Here is a 14,871-nt window from a genome sequence, read left to right as displayed (position 1 = left end):
AGAACACAACTGGGTAACTATCAAATCATTCTAAACACCCATAAAATGGACCTGAGAACTGACAGAACAAACTGCACAACTAGAGGGAGAGAAGAAGTCACATCAAGGAAGCTGTAATTTAAATAAAAACTTGGGGGGAGGGGGCATCTGGGAGGCTCAGTGGGTTAAGCCTCTGCCTTCGGGTCAGGTCATGATCTCAGGGTCCTGGGATCAAGCTCCGCATCAGGCTCTCTGCTCAGCAGGGAACGTGCTTCCCCCTCTCTCTCTGCCTGCTGCTCTGGCTACTTGTGCTCTCTCTCTCTCTCTATTCAATAAACAAATAAAATCTTTAAAAAAAAAAAAAGCCCTGATGATGACTCTGATACAGGTGGGTGATGGATCAGGTCTTGAAAATAAATAAATAAATACATACATACATACATACTTGGGGAGACAGAAAAGAGAAAAGGATGAGATGCAATAAAAATATAAATCACTCCATTTTAAAATAGACAAAGGATTTGAATAGACATCTGTAAAGACGATGTACAAGTGGCCAATAAGCACATAAAAAGATACTCAACATCATTAGCCATTAGGGAAAGGCAAATCAAAACCACAGTGAGATACTTCACACCCATTAGGATGGCTGAAATTTTTTTTAAAAATTTAAACAGAAAATAACTAGTGTTGGCAAAGATGTGGAGAAATCAGAACCCTATCCACTGGGAAGGTAAAATGGTACAGCCACTATTCTCAACAGTTTAGCAGTTCTTTAAAACATCAAACATAGGGGCACCTGGGTGGCTCAGTGGGTTAAAGCCTCTGCCTTCAGCTCAGGTCATGATCCCATGGTCCTGGGATCAAGCCCTGCATCAGGGCTCTCTGCTCAGCAGGGAGCCTGCTTCCCCCTCTCTTTCTGCCTGCCTCTCTGCCTACTTGTGATCTCTGTCAAGTAAATAAATAAAATCTTTTAAAAAAAAAATCAAACATAGATTGCAGAGACCTCTTCTTCCCTATCTTCCGATCTCCAGAAATGGAACTCTTGTCACACTTGTTCAAGATCCAAGGTCTCAGGGACTCATATTTCCTAACCAAATCTTCCTTTACAATATCTATTAATTTTCCATTTCCAACCACCTTTGATTTCCATTTCAAGAGACACCCCTCTCAGGTTCTTACCACTTCCAGCTAGAATACTTCATTTCCTAATTCTAACTTCACTTTCTCCATTCCCACTCTCCTCCTACCCTTGCTATTCCATGCTACATACTGTTGAATTACTCTGCCTGAAACGCCAAGGAACAAGTAAAACATCCCAAAATAAAATACAATTAGCCATAATGTATTTTGTGGTGTCCAATGCCCAAAAGCATCCTTAAACAAATTTGGATTCTGCTATTCTTTTGGTAAAATAAACCTAGGAGAACAAGCTAAAACAAACGCACTGTGGCTCCCAGTGGCATTCCAAATAAGAAACTCAACTGAAACCAATCCTGTTGGGATGCCTGGGTGGTTCAGTCCGTTGACTGTCTGCCTTTGGCTAAGGTCATCATCCCAGGGTCCTGGGATCAAGCCCTGCATTGAGCACCCCACTCAGTGGGGAGTCTACTTCTCCCTCTCCCTCTGGCCCATCCCCCCAGCTTGTGCTCTCTCTCTTTCAAATAAATTAAAATAAACAAACAAACAAACAAACATGGGTGTCAAGGTGGCCAGTCAGTTAAGCATCCAACTCAATCTCAGCTCAGGATTATAAGTTCAAGTCCCACACTAGGTTGCAAAAAAAGAAAAAAAGAGCGGTGCCTAGGTGGCTCAGTCAGTTAAGCCGCTGTCTTTGGCTCAGGTCATGATTCCAGGGTCCTGGGATCAAGTCCTGCATCAGGCTCCTTCCTCGGCAGGGAGCCTGCTTCTCTCTCCGCCTCTGCCTGCTGCTCTGCCTGCTTGTACACTCACATGCTCGCTCTCTCTCTCTCTGACAAATAAATAAATAAAATCTTTTTTTAAAAGGTATTTTGAATCCATCATCTTAAGATTCAAAGACAAGAGAATTATAAGACATGCAACTTAAGTATAAAGCGTATATAAACATATCCCTCCTGAGACACACACATACACACACACACACATTCCATGCAATGATGTGAAATCCACCTTCCCCAAGGATCTTGCCTCAACTATGTGATTTCTGTTCTCCGTCTTTACTCTCTCCTCTATTGGCTTGTTCTTCTCATTATATAGGTTCAAACTCCCTCTCATCTTTCAAAAACAAATAAAAACAAACAATCCCATCCTGGTTCTATTCTGCCTTGTCTTCTCTTCATAGTCAAATTTTCTTACACCTCTTCCTCACTTCCCACTTTCTCCATGTGACTGCATTCTGGCTTCTGCCCAAATCATTTTACTGAAATTGCTCCTGCAAGTCACTAATGACCTCTAACTACCAAACCCAATAGGATTTTTCTATTCTTACATCTCATTTGTCCCTTCTGGACTTCCAAAATCCCTAACCACTCAATTGCTTTTTAAAATTTTCATCTCTTGGCTATCTGCAATACTAATTGCCCACTTTTACCCCTGACTCTTCAACCTCTCTTCCTCTGAATTTATCATGAGGTCCAAAGCTCCAAAGTTTCTGGCTTGATCTCGCTTTTCACTCCATGCTCCACCTCCCCCCACCCACCCTCTGCCTTGATACTGATTATCTGCAAATCTTTATGTTCAACTCAGACTTCTCTCCCACAGTCCTGATCCAACTGGCTATTTGAGGTCCCACTGGAACCTCAGATTCAATGTATCACAAATTGGATTTATAATCTTTCCCTTCAACTTCCTCTTCCTCTTCATATTCCTTGGTAACTGTCAAGTTACCCAAAAACTGAGATGAAGAATCATCGTAAGTCTCCTCCTTTTTTACCCTCCCCCAACATTTACTCACCAAACCTCAACTACATAGCTCTCTTCAAGATTCTCTTTACTATTCTTGCCACCCAAACTTTCCTCTCCATTCTCACTATTACTGCCTTAATTCGGGCTCTCAACACCTCTTGCCAAGATGACCACAGCAGCTTCCTAGCTAGTTCTCTGCCTCCTACCAGTCATTCTTCATATGGTAGCTAAAGCAACTGTGCTACAAAATCAAATCTGAAAAATCTTGTACTCTTCAATAGCTCCTCCACAGCTTCCAAAATCAGATTTAAACTCCTCAGCACACAAACCCCTTCATGACTGGCCCTACAACCGTCTCTCCAGCATCTTCTCCTCCCATCCCCCAACCTCTCTCTAGCCATACTAAACTTATTCTGGCTGCTTCTCACATGGTTCTACTTGTTTCACACCCACATGCCTATTGAGCACTTAGAAAACAATACACAAAAACACATAAAACAACACTGTTTATGGAGATATGCAGTCAAATTTTTGAACACAGACAGGAAGGAAATCTTATGATTTTATTATAGTGGTTCACTGTTGGGTAAAGGAGGGTGGAAAGCGAAGCCTAGGAGTAAAAAAAGGGGTCCTAAACTTTGTTTATAATGTTGTCTTTCTCCCTTCCTTATCTTTTTTAACCTGAAGCAATTATCACAAAACACTGATATCAGTTAATGTTGAGTGGGAGACTCTTGGGTAGTTAAACTATTATCAAAACATTCCTGCCTTTAATATTTTCAATGAGAAGTACATGAAAACACACACTCAAATGCCTTTATAAGAATGGAAACCTCTAGCTTTAAAATTCTGTCCTACTGTGATCTTTTAACACTTTTCAAGAGAGGCAAATTAAAATTTCATAATTTGAGGGGCTCCTGGGTGGCTCAGTAGGATAAGCTGCTAACTCTTGATTTAGGCTCAGGTCATGATCTCAGGGTCCTGGGATCTAGCCCCGTGTCAGCTCCATGCCCAGTGGGAAGTCTGCTTGAGGATTTCTCTTCCTCTCCCTTCCCCCCACCTTATGCGTGCTCACTCTCCCTCTAAAATAAATAAATGTTTAAAAAAAATTTTAAGTTTCATAATTTGACAGAAACACACTTAATCAAGCCAAGTACAGAGCTGCCAGCTTGCATGTATAAAACCCATGCAACTGGTGTAAGTAAGAAATACAAAAAATAATCTGTATCTTTACAGACTATGCTTTAATTTCAAGAAATGTGTAATACAAAGTTTTAGAAAGTGAAACATTCAAGGAAAATGACTAATTCAGGTAGCTAAGGCTCAGAGTTTACTGTGTTTAATTTTGTTTATTTTTCCATGACACTCATGCCAAAAGAACCCTGAAACACAAATTAAGAGACATAATATTTATAGTGTTGCTATGGTTTCCAGACTAACAAAGTCATTATTCAACTTCTTAGCAACTTCCCTTTAGTAGAAAATCTCAGGTACCATTTTTCTTAATTAGATCTTACATTATAATTATGGTTAACTACTTTTTAAAAAGCTTCTGGTAGTCATAAGCCAACTATATAAATTTTTTTTAGTACAAACACCTATATGAATTAGATAAAAATCTAGGTATTTTAAGCCATTTTCTTTTTTTTTTTTTTTTTAAGATTTTATTTATTCATTTGACAAAAAGAGAAGTCACAAGGAGGCAAAGAGGCAGGCAGAGAGGGGAGGAAGCAGGCTCCCCGCCAAGTAGAGAGCCCATTTGTGGAGCTCGATCCCAGGACCTGGAGACCATGACCAGAGCCTAACGCAGAGGCCCAACCCACTGAGCCACCCACGCCCCCCTAAGCTATTTTCTTTTGATGTCAAACAACTAAATCTTCCTTTTACTCAGAGACCTTTTGATAGCAAAATAGTCTTTTGGAATGAGAGAGGAAATTTAAGATTACAGACTTGAACGCAACCTAATAAATACACAGCTCAGAAGAACTAATATTCTGGATCTGCCTTGACATATCTAACCAAAAGGGAAAATATGAATCATAGTTCCCACAGAAATACTTTGGGGGAACAAAAAGGGTGATGCCAAAAATGTCTTCACATTTAGGTTACTGATGTGCTATTTGAATGTTTTTCTCTAAATTCCCCTAAGTCACAGGAATGGTGAAGATTATAAGAACTGAAAGCTATACACCAGTGTTCTTCAATCACACAAAATTCAGTCTTGTTAATTCTAGTTAGAGGAACAAATAAAGGAAAAGCAGGATATTCAGAGTGATGCTGGGGGCTCTAACTTAGTTCTAGGAGTGAATGGGGAAAAAAATGGAGAAAGGTCTGCACACAGTGGGAACTGGCTGAATTCATGCACTAATGCCACTGGAAGGAATTCTAAATGACTAAAAACAACTTAAATTTACTCTTTCAAACACTCTGTCTAATTTGTACTCTGAATTTTAACTGGGGAGAAATAAAAAAAAGTCACTCTTCATAACTCTAAGAAATTGATTTACATTTCATAATTTTTTATAAATTTTTGTGTATCACCACTGAGAACACTCAAAAGTATTTTAAATAAGAGTAATTATGCCTTCTGTGGAGTTAGCTTTCCAGACAAGTCCGATTTGCATAGAACAATCTGAACCAAGCACAAAAGGATGACCAAAAAAGTGTCAGAATTAAGAAGGACCCAAGACTTGACCTTGAAATCCTGGAGTACTGTAGGACTCAGCCTGAGGAGTGACTATTTTCAACTCTACACTTCCCCCCTAGATAAATTTCATCCACACTAATGATTTTAATCACCTCCTTCTACATGCTCACAGGTTTCAATGTTTATTTACAGTCCAGACTTCTTAGAGTTCTTGATCCATATCCACAAACTGCCTCTTCAGTCTCCACTTAGATGCTTCATAGGCACCTTAAATACAACACATACAACATAAATCCATGGTCCTCCCTCTCCAAGACTCCTGCCCATTCAAATGTTCCCTACCACCACCCAGAGGCACAATCCAAACTTTCCCCTCTCTACTCCCCAAACACAGCCACTCACTGAGCATTGACTTCTTCTCCATCCCAACTATTTCTCACCTTCCCCACTGCCATCCCTCTGGGCCACGCCCCCACTGCCTCTGCAAGTCTCACAACTCATCTCCCCGCATCCACTAATATCCTTTCTGTTATAATCTCTAATCTGCACTAAAGTCAGCCTTTTAAGGCACAGATCTGATCATGTCATACCCCTAATAAAACCCTCCAATGTTTTTACATTGTTCTTAGGACATAGACCCAAATCCTAAATACGGTCTATAAAAACTGTAACGGGCTTCTCAACTACTGACTATTTGGACCAGATAATTCTTTGTTGTGGGGGGCTGTCCTGTGCAATGTAAGGTATGTATGAGCATCCCTGGTCTCTACTCAAAAACGCCAGTAGCACACCCCTCCTCCTGTTATGACAGACAAAAATATCTCCACATATTGCCAAATGTCCTGTGGGGGACAAAATCACCCAGGGTTGAAAACCACTGGCTTATATGATCTGCCTCCTGCCTACCTCTCTGGTTTCTCTCCTCCTTGCTGTGCATGTTAGTGTTAACAGTGATCTCACAGGAGGCATAGCAGTTTACAAGCAGAGGAGCCTAAACACAAATTTCAGCCTTACCCTTCTAGCTATGTGACCTTGGGCAAATTACTTTACTTCTCCATGCCTGGCATTCATAATCGATAAAATAAAGAACTTAGGACAGTAATTGGTACCTAATGTTCTAATACATGTTATAACATAGAGATGAATCTTGCAGTCATTACACTAAGAGAAAAAAGCCAGAGCTCAGTAATCAGTACATGTTAGCTGTTGTTATTATTCCTCAAATTCTCCATACTCGTTCAGGCTCAAAATCTTGTCACACATTCTTCCTCTGACTGGAAAGCTCTTTCCCACATCTAACAACTCTTTCCCCTGAATAATTCCATTCACCCTTCAGAACTCAGTTGCCTTCCCAAAGACCCCAAACATGTCAAGTCCCCCATCACACACTTTTTAATAAGATCATTTACTGTCCATTCAAAGCACTTAACACAGTTGTAAATAAATAGATTACTATATTTCCTCAATTCTAAGAATGCACTGTGAGGTACACTGACAATCGTAGCTTTCAAGACAGAAATTATCATGTTAAATGTAGACATTAATTTTGAAGAAAAAAGGGAACTGAAAACTGAACAACTAGTCCATTCTGTAATTCTTTATTTAATGTCTATTTCTCCCTATAGACTCTAAGCTCCATGAGGGCAAGGACTATGATAGACCTGTCCACCACCTATCCTTCACATCTGACACAGCACCTGCAAAGAACAGATGCTCAAAAAACATCTACTGAATGAATGACATTCAAAATTTGTGCAGTTTTTTAAGACTTTATTCCTTTTTTCTTTCCTTTTTTTTTTTTTTTTTTTTTAGGGCTCCACACCCAGCATGAGCCCAGTACAGGATTTAAACTCATGACCCTGAGATTAAGACCCTAGCCGAGACCCAACAGTTGAATGCTTAACCAAATGAGCAACCCAGGCACCCTTTTAACCTCTATTCTTTTTTTTTTTTTCCAATTTATTTATTTTCAGAAAAACAGTATTCATTATTTTTTCACCACACCCAGTGCTCCATGCAAGCCGTGCCCTCTATAATACCCACCAACTGGTACCCCCAACCTCCCACCCCCCCCGCCACTTCAAACCCCTCAGACTGTTTTTCAGAGTCCATAGTCTCTCATGGTTCACCTCCCCTTCCAATTTACCCAAATTCCCTACACCTCTCTAACGCCCCTTGTCCTCCATGCTATTGGTTATGCTCCACAAATAAGTGAAACCATATGATAATTGACTCTCTCTGCTTGACTTATTTCACTCAGCATAATCTCTTCCAGTCCCATCCATGTTGCTACAAAAGTTGGGTATTCATCCTTTCTGATGGAGGCATAATACTCCATAGTGTATATGGACCACATCTTCCTTATCCATTCATCCGTTGAAGGGCATCTTGGTTCTTTCCATAGTTTGGCGACTGTGGCCATTGCTGCTATAAACACTGGGGTACAGATGGCCCTTCTTTTCACGACATCTGTATCTTTGGGGTAAATACCCAGGAGTGCAATTGCAGGGTCGTAGGGAAGCTCTATTTTTAATTTCTTGAGGAATCTCCACACTGTTCTCCAAAGAGGCTTATTCTTTTTTTTGTTAATAAACATATAATGTATTATTAGCCCCAGGGGTACAGGTCTGAGTCGCCAGGTTTACACACTTCACAGCACTCACCATAGCACATACCCTCCCCAATGTCCATAACCCCATCACCCTCTCCCTACCCCCCTCCCCCAGGCCACCCTCAGTTTGTTTTGTGAGATTAAGAGTGTCTTATAGTTTGTCTTCCTCCCGATCCCATCTTGTTTCATTTATTCTTTTCCTACCCCTCAATCCCCCCACATTGCATCTCCACTGCCTCTTATCAGGGAGATCATATGATAGTTGTCTTTCTCCGATTGACTTATTTCGCTAAGCATAATACCCTCTAGTTCCATCCACATCATTGCAAATTTAACCTCTATTCTTAAATGAAAGATGGTATTAACACCCATATATATTGTGATTATGGTGATTCTTTGCATTTCAAAAGCTGCTATCTGTACCAAGTTTTTTATCCTTAATTTACCATGCCCTAAAAATGAATAAATAACCAAGTAAAATAGTGAGATAACAGTATCTTTTAAACTAAGCCCAATTCCTGTCTTTGTATCCTTCTGTTCAGGCTGCTGATACATAATCAAAGCCTGCAAAAACTTCTGGTTTTCACTGCTAGATGCCTGGGATGGCTGTTACTTCCACAGACAGCAAAATGAAGTCCAACGAAGTATCCATCAACAGATAAATGGATAAACAAAATGTAATATATTCATACAGTGGAAAATTATTCAGTCTTAAAAAAGCAAAGAAGTTAAGGTGGGGGGGTTGAGGAATCAAGTTCTAATACATGCTACAACATAGATGAATCTTGCAGTCATTACACTAAGAGAAAAAAGCCAGATACAAAAGGAAAAATACTGTGTAATTCTGCTTGTATGGAATATTCAGAATTAGACAAATTCATAGAGACATAAAGCAGATTAAAATTCACCGGGATCTGGAAGAGGGGGGAATGGGAGTTCTTACTTAATGGTTACAGTTTCTATCTGGGGTGATGAAAAGAACAGATTTTCATCACTATTTAGAAACAGACAGTGGTGATGGTTGCAAAACACTGTAAATGCAATGAATGCCACTGAACCGTAGTCTGAAAACATAGTTTAAATGGCAAATTTTGTTATACATACTATAATCACAACTTTTAAAAAATTAATATTGTAAAATACCAAAAACCATTGAATTGTATATTTCAATGGATAAAATTTATCTCAATAAAGCTATTTTGAAAAATGAAATCTGGGGGTGCCTGGGTGGCTCAGTTAAGTGACTCTTGATTTTGGCTCAGGTCATGATATCCAGTTCCATGATACCAGTCTACTTGAGGATTCTCCTTCTCTCCCTCCACTCTGCCCTCTCCCCCTCTCATGCATTCTCTCTCTCTCTTTCTCAATAAATAAATAAATATTTTTAAATAAAATCTGAAAGCCCTAGCAGCCACAAATGTCAAAAAGCCACAAAAGCTTCCTTTCTTCTTTATTACTAGTAGGTGTATGCACCTACTATGTCTATGTCTATATGAACATTCTGCTCAACAACAAGTCTCTGAACACTCCATTTGCTAAACTCCAATTCCTATAAAAGATGATCAATTTCTATGCTTTTCATTGATCCTTTAGATTTGAGAGAACTGCACATTATGAACATGAATCTCTTTGGGTCCTGAATCTCAAGGGAACTCACCAAATTTTAGAGCTACAAGGACTTTCAGATCATAAGGTCCAAAAATAAGCAACATTCTGATAACATTTGGATATATGCAGCTCTAAAACAAGGAAATCATTAATATTCCAGGGTTGTGTGATGCCTTAAAAAGACTGTTCGCTATCCCTTCAAAAGGCTTAATTTCTTTTCCTGGTAACAGTCACCATGATATCTGTCAAACTACCTGTAGTAAGGCGGCATAAACAGCTTCCATGCTACCCTCATCTTTCTCCTTTGGAAAGCTAGCTGCCTAAAGGTTCCCAATTTGATACACTTTGTGCTTTCAGATAAGTTTCACTTAAAGTCAACTCTCTAAGTGCATTTCCCCCAAACCTGTGGAACAATCAAAGCCGAACAAGCAAGAAGGAAGAAAAAGCTTGCAGATTGGTCCTCTGACATCCGAGAGGACTTGCTGGTGATCCCTTCTGACACAGCTCCTCTGAACTCTTCCAAGAGCTGTGATAGCCCATGCTCCCCCAACAGAGAGCAACATGCCCATTACAGACAGGACAGGGCTTCTAAATCCATCCACATTCCTGACTTCACAAAGCAGTCTTCAAACACCCAAACATCTTTTATAAATGTACACAGGTCATCAAAAATGAAGACTTCTGTAGATGGGTGGTGATAATGGTTGCACAATATGAATGCACTTAAGGCGACAGAATCGCACACTTGTAAACATGGGTAAGTTTTATGTTATGTATGTTTTACCATACATAACTCAGTTCCGTATTTTAGTACTTTTTTTTTTACATACTCAATTCCGTATTTTAGCATGTAAATTATCCAATTTGCAGAATATATCTATGACTTCTGTTTCTTTTCCTTCTCATTCCCTCTAGTTCCCTGACTTGGGGCCAACTGAGGAGCAAAGAAACCTGAGCAAATAGTAAGCAGGAGAAAAAAGAGGTTATTTTTATTTATGGTATTCCCTGTCTACCTCAAAAAAACAATTTGAAGTGAGAAAGACAAACTAAACTGTTGAGATTTAACAATTAAAGGGGGGATTAAGCTATTTGTCCTCTTTAATCACTATGGGGGTTCTATTCTGTTTGGTTTCTTCCTCTTCAGGCATGTTTTGTTTTTTGTTTTTTTGTGAAAGGGATGATCATATGGGAGAAAATAAAGTCTAGGGGTGATGTGCAAATGTCAACCATGTAATGTATGAATGAACAATTGAGAACTGTTATGAAAACTTTCAAGAAAAAAAAGAATCACAAGAAATATATGAAGAAATTATTTTAAAACTGCTAACCCTATTTCCTCTAAAGTTTTCAAACTTTAGTTTTGAAACTACTACATCACACAAATAAATAATTTGAATCTTAATAAAAATTGGCCCTTTCATATTGAGGGTTAGGCTGAGCCTTTTGACCAGGTTATGAAGAGTTGGCATATTCATATTCAGAGCTCTGAAAATAAAAATAAAAACTAAAAATACTCTCCTTTTAAATCCTTTTATAATAATTTTTATTATTATACTATAATTTGTGATTTAATAACTGTATTAATCTAAGTTATTTCATAGCAAAATAATAATTTACAGAAAAAAAACCAACCTGTAGGTATAAAAAGCTGACCATCCAGGATAAGATCTCTTCTGTATTTTGTTTCTGTTTTGTTTTTGTTGTTGTTGTTGTGTTGTTGTTTTTTCCTCTCTGCATTTGTTTCATGGTTCCCAAATCTGACTGGCCATCAAGATCCCCCAGGAAGAAAACTGCTTGTGTGTCTGTGTGTCAGTGTGCATGCACAAGCGCACATGCACTTAAATACAGGTTTCTGAGCTCAACTCCCACAGATTCCGATTTAGCAAGTACAAGAAACGCCAGGGACTGTGCACACTGAAAAAGTTCCCTGAGGGGTCTGGTGATCAACCATGTTTTAGAACACCTATCTTAATAAATATCTTTTTAAATTTCTAGTATCACTTTCAATTTCAACTTATTACTAGGCAACAAAATAGCCCACTGCAAACCTAACACTAGGATAAAGGTTTACATGCTTTGTGTCCTTTAATCATCACAACAGCCCTATAGTACATGAAGACAATATTATTCCCATTTTACAAATGAGGAAACTGGAGTCCATAAGAATTACTTAACAAAATCACTCAACAAGAAACTAGTTGAGGCAGGATTCAAAGCCACACTTAAAACTCTCCAAAGCCCGCCTCTTCTGGAAACAGTATGGGACAGTAGAATAAACAATGGTTTTAAGTAGCTGAATTAGAACCCCAGCTCTGATATCTTTTAGACTTTTATCTCTCAGCTTTGTCTGTTTCCTCATCTGCAAATAAGGCGAATAGTAATACATATCCTTCCTAACTCACAAGGTTATTGTGAGAATCAAAATGAGGAAGTACTTTCAAAGTCATGAATAGTTACCAAAAAACAAACTATTAATGGGGGAGTTGGAGAATACTGAGAAACAGCACAGCAAGCAGTTAAATGCTAAGACCTTGGAGCTAGACTTCACGTGATCGAAACCAAGCTCTGCTATTTTTTGGCTGTGTGACCTTAGGAAAGATGCTTAACTTTTCTGTGCAATGGTTTCTTTGTTAAAATGGAGATAATAAAACCAATCTCGGAATTTTGTGAAGATTAAATGAATTAATGCAGCTTAAATGCGTAGAAGCATTTGTCGCACAGAAAGCACTCAAGTGTTAAATGTTTAGAATACACCCACTTTTGCAAACAAAGCATCATAAATCCAAAAAGAGTTCAAATACTTAGTACAAAAAAGCCGAGAAGGTGCCAACATTTTCTATCTTTATAGAAATCTGGGTAAATCCCTCTAATTTGGGAAGTGAACACTTTGAGTAGTTTCACTTTTCAAATAAAACTATGTTTCCAAACATAGGCTTCCAAAATGCTTCATTTGTGCAAATATTTAAGATCCTTGTATCTCATTTTCACTTCATTTTAAAGTATCTTTTAGGGGCTCCTGGGTGACTCAGTGGGTTAAAGCCTCTGCCTTCGGCTCGGGTCATGATCCCGAGGTCCTGGGATCGAGCCCCACGTTGGGCTCTCTGCTCCACGGGGAGCCTGCTTCCCCCTTTTTCTCTCTGCCTGCCTCTCTGCCTCCTTGTGATCTCTGTCAGATAAATAAATAAAATCTTTAAAAAAAAAAAAAAAGTATCTTTTACCCTCTTATCTGAAAATATCTCAACTTGATTTTTTAAAAGTGATTTTGTTAAAGTATCATAAGCTTGTCAATAGTTGTTAGACAACTTTTCTTTGCTTCAAACATCCCTCTACAGAATTTGACATCTAATTCAAAAGCTAACTGAGTAGCTTACCAGAGGAAAAATGTAACAATGAGCTGGATCAAAAAAAAAAGACTGTATAATATGTCAAAAAAGGAAATAGCACCAGTACTAAATGAGCTATTTACTAAGAATAACAAAGAGGAAGTGGTGAGGGACTAATCTTCACAAAAAGAATATAATTTAATAATGCTCTAACCAATTCTTGTACCAGATTAATTTATGGTCAGGTCTGCAGCTGCAGATAGAGTCAGAGTCTGAAACAAAGTTGGCACCTCACTAAGAAATCACAGCTGGGAGTTATCTTAAATTTCCAATATGCAACAGGAAATGTTGCCAATGATTCAACAGGTGACAACCCTCTCCATTTTCTTCTTTCTTCTGAGTTGTCAACAAACCAAAACAAAAATGCTCCAGAAGCTCTGGTGCTAGCTGAAAGTTAAACATAAAAATTCCACTGCAGTATTTCAAAAAACAGCTAAAATAACTGAATCTGGGCAGACACCAAGTAAGGCCTCTTTCTATCAACATTTATACAGTGCCTCCTTGAATATGCTAACTGTATAGCCCATGAGTGTTTCAATAATACAGTTATCATATTTTCTACATTCTAATTACCGTAAAAGTTTTAATACTAAAGATTCATTATAAATTTCAAAACATTACAGGTACCTCAAAGTGATCCACAAAAAATAAAATGAAAAGTTAATTTTTCGGTAAGAGGAAAAAATATCCAAATAACTATATTCTATTCTAATACAGTATTTAGAGGTCAGATTCAACATCTTATTCACAAGTAAGCATTCTAAAATCTGCTCAGTAAATGAAAGCCTATATATACCTCCCCCTCAGCACTTTTACGTTTCCAACTGTGCAACTCAATGTTGAGAGGGGGTTTTCCAGACACACCTCTCTGGCAATGTTACTCAAAGCTTCATCTTCTGCAGAAAATCGGTCTTTTACAGGCGTCCTTTTCCTTCCAGAACCAGGAGTCCCCATATTGTCTTCTTAATGGTGTTTTAACTGTGAAATGTGATTTCACTGTGTTTGGCCCTGAAATAAACAGAAACAGAATTTACTTAGGATGTTTCTCTTTGTACCAGTTTATTTATTTATTTGTTTTTTAAAGACTTTATTTATCTCTTCAACAGAGATCACAAGTAGGCAGAGAGGTAGGCAGAGAAAGAAAGGGAAACGGGCTCCCTGCTCAGCAGAGAGCCCGATGTGGGGCTTGATCCCAGGACCCTGAGATCATGACATGACCCGAAGGCAGAGGCTTAACCCACTGAGCCACCCACGCGCCCCTCTTTGTACTATTTTAAAGCTCCTTTACATATTCACTTTTAGAAAAATTATATTTGTGTATTTACATATAAATTAGTCACCAAATACGTTTTCCTATCAAATTATTCCAACAAATTTTAGAATATTTAAATTTATACTAATTATTAAACCTCCCAATTCTTTCTTTCTTTTTTTTTTTTTTAAGATTTTATTTATTTATTTGACAGAGATCACAAGTAGGCAGACAGGCAGGCAGAGAGAGAGGAGGAAGCAGGCTCTCCGCTGAGCAGAGAGCCCGATGCGGTGCTCGATCCCAGGACCCCGGGATCATGACCTGAGCCGAAGGCAGAGGCTTTAACCCACTGAGCCACCCAGGCGCCCCTCTTCCAATTCTTTCTTATCATGTTATACCCACAGACAGCAATCTATAAGAATATGTTGTAGGGGCACCTTGGGGTTCAGTCAGTTGAGTACAGAATCTTGATTTCAGCTCAGGGTTGTGAGATTGAGCCCAGCCT

The 14,871-nt window shown here is 38.7% G+C and overlaps 1 protein-coding gene across 17 annotated transcripts in view; it reads right to left on the bottom strand.

Moving 5' to 3' along the window:
- The window catches only part of LRRFIP2 (LRR binding FLII interacting protein 2), a 107,425-nt gene that overhangs the window by 72,888 nt on the left and 19,666 nt on the right, over window positions 1–14,871 (bottom strand). For all 17 annotated transcript variants that reach the window (XM_044252709.1, XM_044252710.1, XM_044252708.1 and 14 more), the window contains exon 2: window positions 13,979–14,122. In XM_044252709.1, coding sequence (XP_044108644.1) covers window positions 13,979–14,068 — 90 coding nt within the window. In that variant the 5' untranslated portion in view covers window positions 14,069–14,122. The remainder of the gene's footprint in view (window positions 1–13,978; window positions 14,123–14,871) is intronic.

The sequence above is a fragment of the Neovison vison genome, chromosome 6 (genome assembly GCF_020171115.1).
Source record: "Neovison vison isolate M4711 chromosome 6, ASM_NN_V1, whole genome shotgun sequence".
Classification (NCBI taxonomy): Eukaryota; Metazoa; Chordata; class Mammalia; order Carnivora; family Mustelidae; genus Neogale; species Neogale vison.
The sequence above is the reverse complement of the archived record's forward strand: the minus strand, read 5'-3'. Positions and strand labels throughout refer to the sequence as shown.